This window comes from Aedes aegypti, chromosome 1 (assembly GCF_002204515.2).
Source record: "Aedes aegypti strain LVP_AGWG chromosome 1, AaegL5.0 Primary Assembly, whole genome shotgun sequence".
NCBI classification, from domain to species: Eukaryota; Metazoa; Arthropoda; class Insecta; order Diptera; family Culicidae; genus Aedes; species Aedes aegypti.
Genome location: NC_035107.1, coordinates 301,948,464 through 301,969,376, shown reverse-complemented (window position 1 = coordinate 301,969,376; position 20,913 = coordinate 301,948,464). Strand labels below are relative to the sequence as shown.

The following is a 20,913-nucleotide window of genomic DNA, read 5'->3' as shown; positions in this document are numbered from 1 at the left end:
TTTGAAAAGTTACTGAATCCGTATGAACCAATGCACGAGTTCATTATATGTCGTTTGAGCGGTGCCATGTTATCTATGTGACCATGGCAACCATGATATGAGTGAATTTATAGCAGAGAAAAAGTAGATTTTGTATGAAATTTGACAGGAAAATGAATGACAAGCTCATCCACTTCTCCTAGCCTATTATGAGGGGCCCAGATACCCGTAAAGGTAGTATGTCTATGTAGTTCTAGCACAGACAAACAGACGTAACACTCTTATTTTGTTATTCGCACAGCAGAATAGCGTCCAATGGATTACTTGCTTTGCTCTTGCCCACAGTTGATCAGCAGAAGTTTTCTCGTTTCATTTTTTATGGGGAAAGGCATCTCACTTTAAATTTCTCGTAAATGAAAGCATTGATCGAAAAAATATTTGGTAGGCGTGATAGTCATTATCATTACGGACAACCGGTACCAAATATTTTTTCGAAAAAAGTTCCCAATTTGGGAAACAATTCGTTAGATGCCTTTCGCCATACAAATATTTTTCGCGTTACCTTTTAGCGATTTGTAGTGCATAGACACTAGCTCATGTGCGTTACTATGTGGCGAGTAGCGAATCAGGGCATGCATGTAACCCATTATTTCCAACGGGATGATAACAGGTATCCAAAATAGTTAATAGATAACCATTGTTAAACGATTTGAGACGTATTTGAGGTTTTGTCCGACCTTTGTATGAAGGCCCGCCACTGTGCGTTGTAATTATGAAAAGCGAAAAAAAAATAGCCGTTAGAACTCGACTTCAATTCGAAGCACATGGTACTTGTAAGGTGACCTAATGAAATCTGTGTTGTTTTTTCCAGAGCGTTAAGGCGAAGTAGGCCATCATTGAAATTTGTACGCGTCGTTGATGATTGTTGCTAATTCATCTCACGATTTTGAATCGAAGAAAATCAGTTGGTTTTCCATTGACACAACTGAAAAAGTATCAGCATACTTTATGCATGTTAGCGCGTACAGTGATAATTTTTCAAGTCAAGTCGAGACTGAATGACGGGGTTGGTGGTCTGATGGCTACCGCTTCTGCTTCATAAGCAGAAGGTCATGGGTTCAATCCCAGGCCCGTCCCTTTCCTCGTACTTTGTAGTTGTATATCTCTCACTTGCTTCTGTCTTCCATTCTAAATCTATCGCACTCAAACGTTCACCACGCTAGAACCAGAGACGGACAAGAAACCGTTTCCCTAACGCTTTCATTCTTCCACGCGCATGCCTTTCCTTACGCCTGATACATAGGCAGTCTGCTAACCACAAAAGCAAACCTCTCTGCCATACCTTTCCCCCCATCCATACACTCCGCATGAACTGGCGTAGATGCAGTCGGACTCCACGGTCTACAGTGGGCTAGTATAAGTGCAACATCATATTCTCCCCCTTCTCCACATTGGTCTGCATTCCGACGTGGCAGGCGCCATTATAGCCTAAAACAGAAGATCACCAGCACTTATACACTGAGGGACGGTCCATTAATTACGTAAGACTATTTTTGGGATTTTTCAACACCCCCCTCCCACCCATGATAAGATTTATTGTATGAAAATCTAAATTAAATTGTATGGCGCGTAAGAAATCTCTTACCCCCCCTCCCCCCATAACCACTTACATAATTAATGGACAGCCCCTGAGGGTGTCTGTTAGTCCCAAGCAGTCATTCGGTTGGTTCCTTGTGTAAGCGCAGCTGATCTGGCGATACTGGAGTAGCATCCACGGGCGGCCAATCAAGCTCAAGCTCAATATAAACTATCGGGACTGTGTTTTATCACTTTGGAATTCAAGCAGAAAAGTCATCATTGTTGCCAAAACGAATGACGGGCTATTCAGCCTTAATGATTAATCATAAAATTGATCATGATTAATTATTATGATTAATCAAAAATGGTAATCATTAATCACACAAAAATAAGAGTTAATCATTAATCACTAATCATAATTATTGCAATATTATATTTCAATCAATAATCATTAATCATAATCATAAAGATCGCTTATTTTATTCAGTAATCATAATATTAATCATAGGTCAAACATATACACGCAGCGAACTACTCTATCGAATTTCAAACATTTTGCCTTATGAAAGGTGGAATGATTATTGCAATACGAACGCTTTATGTATCGTTTTAGCATCACTCCATATCAATCCATCCTATCGTCGATAGGCGCGTGGTGTACGCTCGGGCCTATCGATCGCAAGGTTCTTGGTTAGATTCCAGGTTGCCGCGTAAACGTTTTTTGTTTTCATATTCATTTTATAAGGGGTTCCTATGTTTATCGATAGTCCATTTGCCTGAGTGCAGTGATGAGAAAAGTACTGGAGCAAACATTTACCGCCTCTACATTTAGGGATGGTACACAAATTATGTCACGCTAAATTTCGACTTTTTGGACCCCCCCCCCCTTTGTCACGTTTTTTGTATGAGTCCTTAAAAAAAATTTGTAAGGCTTGTCACGCTTGGCTTGACCACCTCCCCCCCCCCCCTTGGAGCGCGACGTAATTTGTGCATGACCCCTTACATCTTTCTACCCGACCATCAAAATCCAAAGCAAACCATAACCGTTCAAAACAAAAAAATGTCACGGCTCTTCAAAACTGTAATCTTCTTCTTCGCAACGTTTTTCAACCCCGAATGCGAAATGACTCGAGCACAGTGGTGACACGATTTTTGCGGTTTTCGGGGTTTTGCATTTTTGCTCGATAAAGGTAGCATTAAATTGAACTTGTTTATATGTATCGCAACGGAATGATTGTGCTCTTTCTGTTAGAGCTAATAGATTTCAATTAGTTGAAAACACTAGCGAAATATTAGCGATTGAATGATTTAACACTTTTTTCAATCATTCACCTTGGAATGCCTGCCCGAAAACGGTCATAGTGGAGAGACAAAAACAGTCAAGCAGTGTGTGAACCGTTGGCAGCGCAACGCCTGATGGTATTGATGCTGCTGCTGCTTTGTGTTTTGGTTGAATGGCAGAATCCTCACGGAGAAAATGAAGTACTCAAAAGTGAGTTCATTCCACTCAATTCGGGGGGTTCGTGCGTTAACCTAATTTTGAGTTGATGGGGTAGAAGTTGTTTTCATTTGCAGCCATGCGAAAAAATACCTACTTGCTAAGTTCTTTTCACTCAACCGGCAGATCAAACAACTCAACTTCCAGTACTGTGCCACTTACTCAAATTTGAGGTAACGCACAAAGGTTCGGTTTTTGGGTTGTTTTGCTCTTCGCTCTCTGACAACAATAGAAGGAGCGAATGAAATAGGGAGAGAAAAATAACTCAAAAATAAGTTAAAAAATACTCAAATATGGGTTTTCCGTTTTCTCCGTGCTGGGAGGGAGAAACCAATACACGCTCGTTCAAATCTACTCAAAAGAGAGTAACTTTGACTCACTCTGGAAGTTTCAAGTAAGCTGTCAAAAGTGAGTAACTTTATTTTACCAAAGTGAGTAACTTTTTACTCAACCATGAAAGAAAACGACCTTACTCACCTTTGAGTAAACACAAACACATTTGACTCACTTTGTAAACGTCAAAGACTTGGAAAATTTCGAGCGCTCGAACTGACAAATCCTCCGTTGTGGTGAAATTTCTTCCGTCGACGTGATGTCGGCCTGTTTTCAAAAACAGTCGAGATAAAAGCCGAGCCGGCAAAGCGATGACAGTTAGTTCGTTTGAACCTGCTTCGGAAGTCGAACCGGTGAACTCCAGATTAGTGCTGCGAAGTCAATAATCCTGATATCAAGTGAAGCGAGGTCGGAGTGAAAATGACCAAGTCCTGATTTTGATCGAACAATCGCAAGAAAAAAAAATAAACAGTAAGTTTTACCGTCGTACTTTTTGTTGGACTAATAGGGTCCTAAAGCCCTGTCCCAATTTTAGTGCCAAACGCTCAAGTTTAGGCCAAAAACGTATGTTTACTCAATTTTCTAATGTTTTCCGTTGGTTTAAGCCCAAAAAACATTTTTTTAGATTTTGTCACATCCTTTGGCTTAAACTCAAATTTTGGGTGTATTTTGTTTTCCGTGTCCCTTACGAAATGTCAGATAGGAACAACCCCAGTGGTCGAACTAAAACCCCTGTGGTGTATTTGTCGACTAAGCGAACGTCAAACATGATCACAAGTGTCAAGGTTCATTTATGGACCAAATTTTTAAATTAAAGTTTAAACATGATATAGCCATTATTTGAGCGGGAAAAAATGCTAAAGTAGTTACAGTAACATGCTTTTTCGTGTTATTAAATAAAAATAAGATTTCATTAAAAATTTTAGGACCCAATTATCAATTCTTTACAGTCTAACCGGGAAGGCTACCGGTCAAAGTACATCCTCCATGCCTTTAATCAATCCCCCAGAGATTTATAACATCCGGGGATCCATTCCAGAGCAGCAAACATTTCAACACAAATATCACATTTTTTTACTTGTTATCATGTATTATTTGTATAGTTATGTATGAGATAATAAATAAATATTATGCTTTTTGTACATTTCCTCTGATTTTATAAATACAGGGTGGCCACCGAACCGGGAAAAACGGGAAAAGCGGGAAAAAGACGGGAATTCGGATCCACCGGGAAAAAGACGGGAAAAACCGGGAATTTGAGGCGATCACCGGGAAAATCGTTTTGAACGAACATCTTCAAGCAGTAATCTACAAACCAACCTCCAAAATAAGATATAGAAAGTAGTTATGTTTAATGATGTTTCCATGAGGCATCCGCAATTTTGAACCAGTTGCTTTCAAACATTCATGATTCAATTTCTTCTATGCTACACCATATTTCTTAAAAATGTTTCACTCTTTTCTCTCTTAGCAATGCTTCGAAACATTTTTTTTATTTTCGTCCGCGCTCGGTCAGGGCGGTTTTTTGAATTTTTCTCTATATATTTTTGTACTCACGTTTTGAATCGAAGTTGAATTACTTATTGCAGATTGGTTTAGCATTCTTCTGTAATTGCTTAATATCTTATCTCAATATTCAATATCTTAGCGCAATACAACTTATCTGGAAAACAATCCTATTTATAAATGATTTTAATATGTCACTAGTGATCTAATCGACAAAGTTTTGAATAAGGGCTCATTTACGATTTTAATAACGATCAAGCTGTTACAGCTCGTATAAAATGTGTAGAATATTCATACAAAAAGCATTACGAGAGAGTGTGTGGATGTCAAAAATGACCATTTTCGGTGTTATTAAAATTGTGAGCGAGCCCTAGGTAAGTGCTTCTACATGTGTGGCCTTGTTTCATCCATACCTTAAACTTATTTGCTTTAGAGAACTCTTTATTTTTATGAAGAAAGTTCAGAGGATTAGGAATTGAAATAATTTCAATTACGGTAAAGAACCACTTGGGCATCTTGATGATTTACTTAGACACCTGGGGCTTTTGTCGGCCAAATATCTGAAATTCAGCATTAAGATGCACTTAAGATGATGATAAGCCAAAGTCAAACCTAGAAATTTCAAGAGCAAGAGTCTTGAGAACCAAACAGAGCTCTGAGCTGAAATTGTGATCGTTTTATCATTACCAGAATGCAAACAATCCATCAAATCTTCACCGCGAACGGTTGTTAGATTCTGTAGATCTTAAAACTTAAACTTGTCAATTCAAAGTTTGGCTTAAAGGACATATTGTTGGTAAATATGGTTCAAATAGCTTTCAAATTAAATCCCTGTCGTTTCTAGAGTAGGATCTGTTTTATTAGCACAATTAACCATCTCTTTCCTATGATAGATAGCTCCAGAGCTCCATTGATTCTCGATGTACGCGAGACAAATCGATTAAGATGAATACTATAGACATAGTTTTCGGAATAAGATTCCATATAGATTAGGACAATCTAATAGTCAACTTATTGTTCCAATAGTGAAACTATTGATAAACAATTAAATTACTATGAAAAAAAAACAACTGAAAATGTTTAAACCAATTAAAAAAAATAATTATGCAGTGCTTTTCATAGAAACGATTTTTGATACAGAAAAACTCAATTAAAGTTGTTCGAAAGAATAGATGAAAAACCGGGAAAATTATGTAAAATATACCGGGAAAACCGGGAAAAAAGCGGGAATTTCAAAATCGAAATTCGGTGGCCACCCTGTAAATAACATAATACATTTATTTCCAATAATATTATTTCCTGAAGTGAGTGACATCTACTCACTTGCGCACATTTCAGATTAAACAAAGTGAGTAAGTGTTACTCTCATATTGACATTTGACAATGTTACTCTAAAGTGAGTAACGATGGTGTTACTCACTTTTGAGCAGTTCCACTTTGTTCCGAAGTGAGTCGAAATCTACTCACTTTTGAGTAGATCTGAACGAGCGTGTACAAAATTTCTGTACGTCATAGTGAGCCGAGATTCCGCTGTCACGAACTGTCACTGTGAGCCCAGATCTCAAACATTGGACTAACATGGAAAAAGCGCGTAACTGATTAAAACACATTTTCGCATTTCATCAAAAGTGACAAAAATTGAATGGAAATCAATTCATACACAAAATGTAAGTGATGTCACGTGAGCACCTTCCAACTGATTGAATATAAAGCATTGAAAAATGCATCGTTTTACTTTTTCCAATGAAAATTATTATTTATTGCATAGAAAACTGTGGCCCTTTTTCCATGTTTGTCAGGAAAGATCGAAAGTACACAACAAAAGAAAACTAGCTATTTTCCCCAAGCCTGCCTTGATTGTTGTTGGCAAGCTGGAGTTATCTTGCAGTTCAAACAAACGTTGTTCTATATTTCGTGTGTAGTATCGGTGCCTCCCTCCCAGGCAGAATCGATGAACTGTGGTGAATTGTGGTCACAGTTCCCAAGACTGCCTGAGTGTAATCAATCATTGAACAAAATTCAACTAATTTTACAACATTGTTTCCTAATGTATAAATAAATTTTGCATTTCTTATATCGTGTAACAAGCACAATGATAGTTTATGTTCAAGAAAGTCCCAAATCCAACCAAGTACAGCATGACTTTGCTTCATATCTGCGGACGTAACCATAAGACTAAGAAAGCCCTTAAGTACATGTAGGACGGTGCCTTTTCTCAGTTGTATTTGATCCGTATCCTAAGACCCGTTTGGAGGCTACCTGGGAGGGAGGCACCGATACTACACACGAAATATAGAACAATTTCTGTTTGAACTGCAAGATAACTCCAGCTTGCCAACAACAATCAAGGCAGGCTTGGGGAAAATCGCTAGTTTTGTTTTGTTGTGTACTTTCGATTTTTCCTGACAAACATGGAAAAAGGGCCACAGTTTTCTATACACTAAATATTCATTTTTATTGGAAAAAGTAAAACGATGCGTTTTTCAATGCTTTATATTCAATCCGATTGAAAGGTGCTCACGTGACATTACTTGCATTGTGTGCAAGAATTGATTTTCATTCGATTTTTGTCACTTTTGATGAAATGCGAAAATGTGTTTTAATCAGTTACGCGCTTTTTCCATGTTAGTCCAATGTTTGAGATCTGGGCTGACAGTTCGTGACAGCGGAATCCCGGCTCACTATGACGTACATAAGTTTTGTATTGGTTTCTCCCTCCCAGGAGGCTACCATTCTATATGAAGGATTGCTTGTTATAGGGACAGATCACCAAATTGCGACCTAGCACTATTTTTTAAGCCATTCATTAGATTTTTGCTTACTTTGTATGAACATCTGAAATTTGGCACAACATTTTTGTAGATCGAAAATTAGTCCTTCTCTCCTAGTAGGTGCTGATTCTGCCAACAGCTCGTTGTTTTTATCATGAAGAATGTCCTGAATGAATGAAGAATTTCCTTTGAGGGAGGTTAAGGATGCCATTCACCAGCTTAAGAACAATAAAGCTGCTGGTAAGGATGGTATCAGAGCTGAACTCATAAAGATGGGCCCGGAGAGGCTGGTCATTTGTTTGCACCGGCTGATAGGCACAATATGGGAAACAGAACAGCTACCGGAGGAGTGAAAGGAAGGGGTGATATGACCCATCTACAAGAATGGCGATAAGTTAGATTGTGAGAACTTTTGAGCGATCACTATTCTTAATGCGGCCTACAAAGTATTATCCCAGATTATCTCCCGTCGTCTGTCACCTGTAGTAAACGAGTTCGTGGGAAGTTATCAAGCTGGCTTCGTTGACGGCCGATCGACAACGGACCAGATCTTTACTGTACGGCAAATCCTCCAAAAATGTCTTGAATACCAGGTCCCAACGCATCACCTTTTTATCGATTTCAAGGCGGCATACGATAGTATCGACCGCGTAGAGCTATGGAAAATCATGGACGAGAACAGCTTTCCCAGGAAGCTCACGAGACTGATAAGAGCGACGATGGAAGGCGTGCATTTGGATCCCGCCGGGGACTACGACAAGGTGATGGACTTTCGTGCCTGTTGTTCAATATTGCGCTAGAAGGTGTTATGCGGAGAGCCGGGCTCAACAGCCGGTGTATCATCAAAAGAATTGAAGATGATGTTTGTCGCTTTTATAGTGAGGAAACAGAAGCCTCTGAACACCTTCTGTGTAACTGCGTTGCACTTTTTGCTGTGAGATTAAAGTATCTTGATCAAGGGTTTCTACAGCCCTCTGATATATGGTTCTTAGCTCCATTCAAAGTAGTTCGGTTAATACGACATATTATTCCCCATTTTGAAAATACCGAAATCATTAGTTGAGGATAACTAATCATAGTAATATATCACCTTGAATACGGTTATACATTAAAATGGGTGGTGTATCACAATAGATCAAACAAATGGTCGCAGTGACAGGAAAAAAAACAGCCGGTGTTCGATTTTTACGAGATCCAGTCAATTTGTTTGCTTTGCGGATGATATGGATATTGTCGGCCGAATATTTGAAAAGGTGGCAGACTTGTTCACCCGCCTGAAACGCGAGGCAGCGAAAGTTGGACTGGTGGTGAATGCGTCCAAAACAAAGTACATGCTAGCTGGTGGGGCCGAGCGCGACAGGGTTCGCCTAGTAGCAGTGTTACGATAGACGGGGAAACGTTCGAGGTGGTCGACGAGTTCGTCTACCTTGGATCCTTGCTGACGGCTGACAATAACGTTAGCCGTGAAATACGGAGGCGCATCATCAGTGCAAGTCGGGCCTACTATGGCCTCCACGCTGCGGTCAAAAAAGTTCACACCCGCACCAAATGTATCATGTACAAAACGCTCATAAGGCCGGTAGTCCTCTACGGGCAGGAAACGTTTACGATGCTCGATGCACTTGGAGTCTTCGAACGTCGGGTGCTTAGGACGATCTTTGGCGGTATGCAGGAAAACGGTGAAACTATCTGCACTCCGGTTGGTACAAATATAGTAGTGAAAATATAGCTGGCAATCATTTCGTAATCATCGAGTGCAGCTGTGCGCAGTTCTCAAGTCTTAACATTAATTAAATTTATTTCTATAGGTTTAACGCCTTTTTTGTCCAATTTATAACCCAATGGAAAAGTACAAAGAAACGGTAAGTTGGCAATACCATTATTCACATGAACTGATAATAATCCCGATATATTTGGAATGTCCAGGTTGTCTTGTTCCTGCCACAAACATCTTTAGTGCCAACGACAGTCAAAATAGAGAAGCGATTTGTAGTAGGAAAAATATAAAAATGAACATATTGTATATTTATAGTGAATATAAGTCAATAAAACAATAAATGCCTGACTATGTACATTTTTCATTCGTAACTTTCATTCCAAAGTTATGATTTGTTTTGAGGTTATAATTATCGATAAAAATCATTCGAAAAATGTGTAAATTTTTACCCTTTTATTTGCCGCGAGCGAGATTTACAAAACGGGTAAAAAATACCCATTCATTGACAGAAACCGCTTTTACCCTTTAAGGTGAAACATCTCGGAGTTCGAAGATGGCAGTCACAATGGCCGACTTGTGACCCTATTCGCGTATTCAAAGGCACAAAACTGGAGAAATAGTTGGCAAACGTTTCTGATCTTCTTATTTTCTACTTGTGCACAAAGCCCAAATAAAAAGATCACTGTTGTTAGATGCTTTCTTCGCGAGATTTGTGCCTTTGATGTTTCAGTGCAATCTTAGAAGTTGATTCCAAACTGTGTCACCTTAAGCTTTTTGCTAGTGCACAAAGCCAAAATAAAAAGTACACTGTCGTTGGATGCTTCCTTCGCGAGATTAGTGCCTTTGAAGTTTAAGTGCAATCTCAGAAGTTTGATTCTAAACTGTTTCACCTTAAAGAGTAAACAGTGTTTACTCATTAAATGTGGAGAGGCATTTCTAGCGGAAATGGGTGAATTTTTACCCATTAAAGGGTATTCGCAAACTACCGTGATGTGTCGGCCATCTAATCCATATATACTCTACAGCCGTTTCAAGCGTGATGTTTTTGTTCAGTGTTGCTGCTAACCTTCTTGCATCGAAGCTCTTGCACACAAATTACTTACGTGCAAGTGCTCTAGCGAACTCAGAGAAAATTCTATGAACGTGTCCCCTTTGTGCTGCTTAAGGCGAAGTAGGCCGTCATTGAAATTTGTACGCGTCGTTGATGATTGTTGCTAATTCTCTCACGATTTCGAATCAAAGAAAACCTGTTGGTTTTGCACTGACACAGCTGAAAAAGTATCAGCATACTTTATGCATGTTATCGCGTACAGTGATACTTTTTCAAACCAATATAAACTATCAAAACTGAATTTTTATCACTTTGAAATTGCTAGCAACATCGTCATCATTGTTATTAAACGAATGACGGGCTACTTAGCCTTAAGTGGAGTTGAGAACGGAGCGAGCAACACAAAACAAACAACAGCCAAAACAAAGCGCCAACAGATCGCAATCCAATCTGCCCAGGAAAATTAGTCATCGCTTTTTGTGTATCGTATCAATCGTATAATCAAACTGTTTGTAGGTAAGTAAAAGTATTCTAATTAATCTAAGTAGTGGTGCTCTATAACACTACAGCAAAACAATATCACTGATGCGTGATTATTCGAGCGTTTATCATAAACTCGCGAAAACAGAAACCCCGCCAAATTATTTGCCTAGACAAATTAGGTATCTCCGGTATCGATCCTTTCTTTCGTCGTCTCAGTTTATGAATTTGCACTTTTGGCTTCCAAATATAAAGGCAAAAGCTGCAGCAGCAAGTCCAAAGTATTTTATTTTTTGTCTGAAAAGTGACGATAGCAGGGAGGCAATCCGGTGTAAATTTTCCACGATTCTATTAGAAAAGCTGAGGTAAGCTCTAGAGCTTATTAACTGCCTATATTATTACACTCACTCACTTCACAAAAACTAGCATAGTCAACTATAATGACACCACAGATGACTCGTTGTTGTTAAGCCATAGAAAGGCAATTAGAATGCTACAGATTTTCTTGATACCGCTAGAACAGTGCTTCCCAACCGATGAATCGCGGACCCCTCGGAGGCGTTGACAATTTCTGAGGGTCCGCACATTTATTTGGGATGGTACACAAATTATGTCACGCTAAATTTCAACTTTTTTTGATTGAGTGATTTTGTATGAAAATCTCAAGCGTGAGATTTGTGAGGCAGTACTCAAATGATTTTTCTCTTTCAGAAAGCAAACTGTTGACGGCATTAACGTCAAAGACGAATAAAAACTATGCGTGCGCCTCTAGTTGTTAAATGTCAAAATTTTGTAAAAAAAATCATATGATTATACATAGCGACCATGCAAAATATAGCATCAGCAAGTACCGTCAAGCTACCATTCACCGTGCATTTAAGAAAAATTTGCATTTCAAAAAATTATATAACTTTTCCAAATAATTTGAAGCGTACTAGAATACCGCTACGTAGCGTGCAATTATATCATAATTCAGGGAAAAATCTAAAACTAGTGATGCATAACATAAAATACTCAAAAATTATTTTTGAAAATGTCATGTTTTGGTCGCCTTGTACCGTTCTATGTCACCATTTACCGTGCACACTAGTGCACCATTCACCGTGCGTATAGTTTTCATCATGATTTTATTTCGTATCTTGAAGAAACGTTGTTGATGGAGCAACTGTGTTGCTAGTAGTGTGCGCACTCGTTTTTAAGAGTATTCAAATATTCATCAACAATAAAAACCAGAAAAGTTTAAAAATTGGCTAAATAATTATTTTTTCAATAAAATCGTTATAGGAGGTTTGACTGTATTGTCCAAACCATTCCATATTCACTCAAAAACTAAATATGAAGTAGTTTAATCACAACACAACAATAAATCTAATATTACCGAATAATTTCATGCCTTTTACACTAATGCACGGTAATAGGAACCATGTATATTAAAAGGGATCCATTCACCGTGCATTTGGGTTTCGACTGAGACACAATAAAAAATTCTAATTTGCATAAAATCTCATTGTTAATACGATGAAATACATCTTGCTTATAGTATCCACAGTAAAAACTAGTTGAAATTTTGAAACATTTCATACTCTAACGTTAAAATGAAAAATGTTAATTTTTGGCGTTTCTACTAAGAGTGTTGAAAAACCTCATTATCAAACAAAATTCACATGATTTAGACTACATAAACTTGGTTTTTCAAAATGCTTTGTGACAAAAACTACTTTATTTCATTAGTTTTAACTTATTTTACAGACAAAAGAATAATTTGTGAAAATTGTATGAATATTCTATAGGAATTTGTATATGTGCACGGTGAATGGAGCCCGCACGGTGACTGGTGACTTAACGGTATTAGCATACTTGCTGCGATAATAATTCGAAAAACATTACCGATTAGCAATATTCAACTGTCAAAGTCACGTGATATTCATGACATTGAACAGATTGTGAGGTTTGAAAGTGAATTTAAATCGTCAAATGAGTGGTAGATGAAAATTTCTTCAGTGTAACGTCTGTGTTAAATCCGCATTTTGAGTATATTGTATGGACCAATAAAATGCGAACATTTTTGGACCCTTTTCAGCATACACAAGCGTCATTTTCATTGTTTTCGAGAGTGAATGTTATTTTTTATTATTGTAGTAAGTTCTAACATAACTTCGCTATATAGGTCAGTTTTTGTCTTTTTTTTTACTAAGCCTAATAATATACGAATATACGAAGGTTTTTTTCTTCAAAAGTAGAAAAAGCGTTTAATCGTCACATACTCTGGTGATTAACTTTTCACCTTCGAAAATCACACTATTATTTGTTGAAGTTATTAGTTATTTGTAAAAGCTACGGAGAAATTCACGTAGCTTTCACGTTTAACGCCGGTGAAACAGACGGAATTCAAAAGTTCATGCGTTATTCTGTGCTACCCATGATTCACGTAAGTGCTACGTGAAAAGTGCGATGGAAAAAAATCACGTATGTTTTCACGTAACAATGACGTTTGGATTATTTTGAGTGTACCCATAAAACATATGTATTTGCCTATCAAAAAACAATGGACGCCATGTTTAGTCAATATTGGGTTGCTTATTATTGCCTCATGCCACTACCCTATTCTCGAAGAAATTTTCATTGTACTCATCCGAATACCTATGACCAATTGCAGGCTTCTCAACTCGGGTTAGTAGCTAATTGTTGAAGGTTTGTATTTTTCTTATGAATGGTTCAACAATTTGCGAAAAATTAAACCGTTCAACATTTATCTACTTAGCCTACACTCAAAATAATCCAAATGTCATTGTTACGTGAAAACATACGTGGTTTTCTTCCATCGCACTTTCCACGTAGCTCCTACGTGAATCATAGGTAGCTCTTCGTGTGCTATAATTGATAGAGGTTATAAATCAGGTATGAACTATGAAGTAATGCAGGGATTCTTTTGTATTCAAAGCATATATACCTTGAAATCAATCTTACACAGAGTTAATAATACGTGAATTTCACGTAAATGCGAAAGGGAACCTCAGTAACAATTACCGATTCACTACATGATGGTTATGAATGGCTTAGTGATCTTTATCTTAGTCAGGTGTAGTGGAGGTAAAATGAATTTGGAATGATCTACGTGATTTTTCACGTAGCAATGACGTTTTAATTTTTTTGAGTGTACCTGATTTTTGCAAATACGTTATCGACTTTTGGAAAAAAATAATTGGTGGACTACTAACAAGAGTCTTAGTAGATCCAGAGATATTGGCAGTATTCTTGCAGGTGATGGATTAAGGACTATTGGGTGGTCTTCCAATAAATATCTTGATTTATAATGAAGGCTTCCATAAACTTTCATTTTGATTACATTCATTTCTAGACGTCTTCGGAATGTTTGAAGAAATTCAACAGGGGGTCGCAGCTTCAGGAAGGTTGGGAACCACTGCGCTAGAATATATTTCTCCAAAAGTCTTCGACCTAAGTCTTGCACCCGATCCCGTTATAGGTGGTGGTCATGGTCAAGAAAACGGTACCCTAATCTGGCTGGAGGATTCTCTATCAGTCGAAGCATTAGGGTATACAACCACCCCCAGTACTTTGTCCCTTTGCCTCAAAACGAACAAAGCTCTTTCTAGGCAACGCACATTGCGTTAACATGTAGATAGCCTGCAACGCGATAATGTCCAGTTCTCATGCTGCACACCCTACCTGGTATCTCTCGCGTCTGTGCTGCGTACTTTTCCATCTTTTGTCTGCTTTACGAGAAGCACAACAGTGCACATTGATAACAGAATGCTGCCTCTGTGCTCTCTTTTTCTTTCAGTTGTATGACGAGTTTCTCCAATCCAGCTGCAGTAGTATAAAACCGGCATACATCCCGCTGAAGGGACTTCATTCATCTAACGACACTCGCTCAACGTCTTTTCATCATCTCGTAAGTTCTCTTGTTAGGTGGAGGTGATTCATAATCATTATAGTAATCGATTTCATTTTTGTAGGAATACCAACACCCCAAACAGCATGGACGGACAACCAATTACCGGTGGAGTGCATCCGACGGAGAATCTGAACGCCGAGCACCACGACTTCATCAAGGCTGCCCTGAACGAAACGGGAACGCATGCCGGGCGGAAGTACAAGGTTTTGCGGTCCAGCCAGCAGGTGGTGGCCGGAATGAAGTACACGTTCTACATCGTGTTTGAGGATGACGAATCCGGCCAGGAGTACAAGATTACCGCCTGGAGCCGGCCGTGGCTGCAGGACAAGGGCGAAGCGCTGAAGCTGACCTTCGATAAGCACGAGCCCAAGTGAAGTGAAGTGAAGTGCGATAATCTCTCTGTTTCGTTTAATGTGAATGTCAATCGGATAAAGTGAATTATATTTGTAATGTTTCGATAATAAAATGACTGAAATGATATTCATCTTTTTACATATTTCTCGGAACGAACGTTTAGCAGAAAGGATCTTTTCAGGGATAATAGCAGGCCTCTTTTTAAGAGAATTGCTCCTTTATTTTAATGCAAGTATCTAAAAAAGTATCTATTTTTAACGGAAGGTCGCTTAAGTCTTTTTCAATCAAAATGGTCTCTAAAGTCACTACTTTCCTTGTTGTCCTTGCTTCTGGAATTGTGATTTTTCCGGAGATTCTAATGGATTAGTTTCAAGGACTCCTCCAGAATTTTTTTTATCGGGTTTTTCTCCAAATGTTTCCAATAATTCTTCCACAAATTCTTCGTTTAATGGATTTCAAGGGATGTATAGAATAATTTGCTCCAGAGAATCTGACGCAACTACCTCCAGTAATTTCCACAGGGTTTTTTTTTCTGAAAATTTCCACAGATATAAGATTGTTCCTTGAGTGAAGTACATGCTTTACATAAGTTTCAATTTCCTAGAGGGGGCTATACAATTTCTAGGGGGGTAATAGACATCCCTTGTTTTCTATTTAACGCCAACGGAAGAACATTTGTTACTCTGTAGGACTGACTACTATCTTCTCTAACTTTAGCATTTTCACTCAAAAGAAACATCAAATCTGATAATAACGTCTTTGTTCTAAAATATTTGTGCACCATTTTTTGACAAATTTCTGCCGCTTGTAGACAAAGAAAATAGAAATTTTCTGACCACATCATGTATTAGACCGAAGATTTAACCGAAAAGAGACCAAGAAGGAATCAAAAGAGACCAAGCAGGAACCAAAAGTACCGTAAAACGGGGTAACTTTCTCTAAGGGTATTTCTAAGAATTAACATTGAAATTCGTCTAATATTTCTCTAGAAATTTCATCAAACGTTAGTTAAGAGCCAGTTCGGCAGAACCGCAACCCCCTTTTCGAGGGAAGTTGTATTGATGTTCTCCGATCAGGCTGAAATTTTCAGGGATCGTTCTTCTATATAAAATAAGATGTTTTGCAAAATATTAGATTTTTATATTAGGAGAAAGTGGGTCAAAATGACCCTCAATGATTTCATGTCACTAAACATGCAAAATCACAAAAACTGACATAACTTTAGTAAAAGTGCACGGATTATGTTGAAATTTGGCATGATTACTCTACGCTATATAAAATTTAAGATAAGCATGGTATATTAATTTTGAAAGTACTTCAAATTGAGAAAAACAAGTGTTTCATAAAAATTTTAGTGATTTTCAAATCGATTTTTTTCTTGCCAACCGAACTAGGTCAAAAAACTAAATATGACGTTTTGTAGGGCAACTCATGGGCTTTTAATTGAGGTGTAATCCAGATATCCAGCCTGTGCTAGAATAAGGGCGTAAGTCGCATGATCAATTTCTCTTCATCGATCCTCTCTTCTGTGAATAAAGGTGACAAGATGCAAGTTTGTCAGCATTTGTTCACTTCAGGACGCAAGATTGCATCGCTGCCAAGCGGTCTGAAGTGAAAAAATGCCAACAAACCCGCATCTTGGCACCTTAATCCACAGAAGAGAGAATCGATGAAGAGAAATCGATCATGCGACTTACGCCCTTATTCTAGCACACGCTTGATATACCGTTTCACAAATTTTCGAAAAAATATATTTTCGTGGTGGTGTTTGATCTTGAGCCATTTTGCGAGTACCGCAACCCCCTTACCTAGAGAGGTTGTATTGATGTGCTCCGATCGAGCTGAAATTTACAGGAGTTGTATTCCTATACAAAAGAAAATATTTCGCAAAATTTTAGATTTTTATATTAGGGGGAAGTAGTATAAAATAACTACTAATGACAGTTTGCTTTCATCTGCTGTCACGAACGGTTGCAGCAAAACTAGCCTCTCTTTGCCGCTGTTCAAAGTGTGCTTCGATATGGTCGAAATCAAGAACACTGTGAGGTTTGCATTTCCTCCGGCATCTGCGCCGCGGCCATCATATGAAGAGATCGCCAAATTTGTGAAATCTTTGGATGTCAGTATCGTCGAAATGGATACGCTGTATAGACGAGCAGAAAATCACAGCGTTTACCTGAAATTTAGGAGTCAAACAGCATTCAAGCAAGCGTTGAAAAACAATGGGCATGCACTTCGCTTTGAATATGCGAATGGGACAACAGTGATGGTGCAAACATCAGACGCGGAGGGCAATTTCCAGTACGTTCGGGTGTGTGAACTGCCACCGGAGCTACCCGATAAGGAAATATCGCTGGTGCTAGGAAAATACGGAGAAGTGAAACGAATTGTACGAGAGAAGTTCCCTGTTGGTCTAGGGTTGGATATATTCAACGGCGTTCGTGGAGTGTATATGAACGTGAAGCATGAGATACCGCCGGCGCTTTATTTCCTCAATTGGAGAGTGTTTGCATGCAAATAATATGTGGTCGGCCGATATTGCACTCATCGAGCGATGCAACATCCCGAGTAGAACTCAGATGTATCACCACCCCACGTGTCTACCTGTCGCCATCCAACACCTCTTTCGTAAGACCGGCAATGTGTGCGAGATCGACGATGTAACGACGGAGCAACGTTGGCGCTACTACAAGGAGCAGATCAACTAAGAGCGGGAGAGCTGGAGCTGAACGATCCCTTCACGAACGAGAACTCACCTTATGGGTGGAAATCAAGGTCTACGAGCTGTCGGGAAACCCATCAGACGGCAGTGCGCCTTCTACACTTCGCCGGGATCGGACGTCTAACTTTTCTGTGCAGTGCAATTTAACTAGTTGAAGTGAATTAAGTCTAATAACGTAGTTTTAAGTATTTCGTAATAATAAAACGATTTTTTGATCAAGTGTTCGCCAATAAACTATACATATAGTGTTGTAAAACGCGTTGATGTGTTTTAAAACTGCGAATGATAAAACCACTCCGAAAGCTAACAGTGATAGCAACGCTCGCGCTAAGTGTCGTCGATGGAACGAGAGATTTCGTTTTGGATGTAAGTCTACTCCTCACCCTGACCGCTACATCTGGTCCTTCGAACCGGATGGTCGTCGACGCGATTCCGACCACCCGGTGAAGCTACGGCAAATGGTTCCGACGCCATTCCTGCGAACCTAAGGCTATTCAACAGGGATATCGCCATCAAAGTTTTCCGCCCGTCGCCATCTTTCGACGCTTAGCTGATTGAGAATAATTGTTCAAGGCATTGAAAATTATTCTAGAAGGTGAGTGATATTCCAATCGCTCTATAAGTTTATCGCTCGTCTACCGGGTCTTCCTCTGCTTGCATGTAACCATTGCCCGACGGGACATTTCTCACCGTTTCCTGCACTGCGGTCTTCGACTGAGACATTCCGGTCGACTTTCCCGGAGTTTTGCGAATTTTCATCCGATCCTGCGCACAATTGAGGCAAGCCAGCGCCATTGCTGAATGGACACCAACACGTACTTCTTCGAAGCAGCCCAATAAGCAGCCATTGCTGATTGTGGCTCACCATCAATCCCATCCATCGCAAGGAATCAACTATTTCGAGCCGCCACAGCCACATCCACAGCCAAAAGACGTATCACAGTTCGAGAAAGGGAAATTTTATTAATACAAGGCACTATATTGCCTTTGAGAAGATCCTGATTCGCCGCCATGTCCGGGCTCGAACGTAAGCTGCGCTACTTGAAGACGCGACGCCGCAGCATCCTGACGTCATTGGCCTCCATCGAGAAATTCGTTGCATCATACCAAGAGGAGGCAGACGAACCCGAAGTGCCGATACGACTAGAAGCAATCGTTACGCTGTGGACGGAGTTTAACAAGGTACAAGCCGATTTAGAAACCCAAGATGAAGCCCCTGCTGCCCTTGAAATATACCTCAAAGAGAGGGTTGAGTTCGAAAATTCCTACTACAAGGTTAAGGGTTTTCTTTCTCAACGTTGCCCTGCCCCTACAAGCACGCCCACTTCTAACCCCCCTGCTCAAAGCCATTCGAATCACGTAAAGCTGCCCGATGTTAAGCTACCAGTATTCACTGGCAACTATGAAACGTGGCTTAACTTTCACGACCTGTTCGTGTCGCTCGTACACTCATCATCAGAGTTGTCGAGCATTCAAAAATTTTATTATCTTCGGTCGTCAATGGCTGGAGAAGCACTGAAGCTAATCCAAACGATACCGATTAGCGCAACTAATTACTCTGTCGCATGGAATCTCCTAGTCGAGCATTTCCAGAACCCCAAGGTTCTAAAGCGCAATTATGTTCAGGCATTGTTCGATTTTCCTGTGATTCGCAAGGAGTCGCCAGATGAGCTTCACTCGTTAGTTGAGAAGTTCGAAGCGAATGTGAAAGTGCTTAAACAATTAGGAGAAAGCACTGAATATTGGGACATACTTTTGATCCACTTTCTCTCAAGCCGTCTCGACCCCATCACTCGGCGTGACTGGGAGGAATTTTCCGCCACTCGTGACAACGTTGTCTTCAAGGACCTTACGGATTTCATTCAGCGTCGAGTCAGTGTCCTGCAGCAAATGTCTTCCAAACATCCCGAATCCCAACAAGCTTATCAGCCTCGTAAACCATCAAACCCTCGCATCGGTAGCCATGGAGCCTTCCAGGAGAATCGACGAAAGTGCCTCTTCTGCCCGGAAGAACATCCAATCTACATGTGCAGCATCTTCAGTCGCATGCCAGTTGAAGAGAAGGAAAAACTCATCAAGCGACATCAACTGTGTCGCAACTGTTTTCGTAAGGGTCACATGGCTCGTGACTGCCCATCGGAAAATTGTTGCAGGAGGTGCAATGCTCGCCACCACACGCAACTGTGCACCACTAACACATCCACCCAAGGGAGATCAACAAATGCTGCTGTAACGAGGAGCGACGTCCGAAACCCCACCCCTTCCACCACTGGCGCCACCCCATCTGATCCATCATCATCTTCTTCGGCATCGAGAGCGTCAACATCCACGATGAACGCTGCCCACTCGGGAGTTACTAGTTGTAATTCACAACAACCAGGACGATCAAAGGTGCTTCTCGCCACTGCGGTGGTAGTCGTCGTCGACGACGCTGGAAGGGAGCATTTTGCACGAGCTCTACTGGACTCTGGGAGCGAATGTTGTTTTGCTACTGCTCAACTATCGCAAATGATGAATGTTAGACGAACAAGAGTAGATGTGCCGGTCGCTGGGATCGGAAAGTCTGCATTGAAGGTGAAGCATCAGTTCCGAACAACCCGGGAGCATCATGACAGCTGCAGTACAACGTCAATGTACCGAAAAAATTTGGTCCGTGGTACTGTCAAACTCAATGAAATCATGGAGTGTGCTCAAAATAGGGCGTAAACTAGAATTATGCTTGATGGGCATAAAAATAGTTTTACATTTTTTGTTTGGCATTTGTAACATCATTATAAACGAGTGATCACCAAATAGCGATTCTCTAAAAGGATTTGTATGGTCATCGGGAAGATTTTGTATGGCCCACGAGCGAGTTTTGAATAGTGGTGTGATGTGGTCCGCATGCTGAAGGTGCTTATAGTAACCGTTCCTTTGTTTACGAAATTTTTTTTTGACCACTTGTCAATTCAAAGCAAGACAAATTTGTTAGGGATCGTTCAAATATTACGTAACACAACAAGGGGAGG

The 20,913-nt window shown here is 39.8% G+C and overlaps 1 protein-coding gene across 2 annotated transcripts; it reads left to right on the top strand.

Annotated features, from left to right (window-relative positions):
* The first annotated feature begins 10,797 nt into the window (after window positions 1-10,797).
* LOC5577582 (cysteine proteinase inhibitor 1) lies at window positions 10,798-15,309 on the top strand. 2 transcript variants are annotated; one of them, XM_021838335.1, is made up of 3 exons: window positions 10,798-10,949; window positions 14,716-14,826; window positions 14,891-15,309. In XM_021838335.1, exon 3 carries the CDS (start codon window positions 14,913-14,915, stop codon window positions 15,201-15,203), a length of 291 nt encoding a protein of 96 aa, XP_021694027.1. In that variant the 5' UTR covers window positions 10,798-10,949; window positions 14,716-14,826; window positions 14,891-14,912; the 3' UTR covers window positions 15,204-15,309. The 2 variants fall into 2 exon arrangements, with proteins under 2 accessions (XP_021694027.1, XP_021694028.1); XM_021838336.1 differs by lacking the exon at window positions 10,798-10,949 and adding an exon at window positions 10,998-11,278.
* The last annotated feature ends 5,604 nt before the right edge of the window (window positions 15,310-20,913 follow it).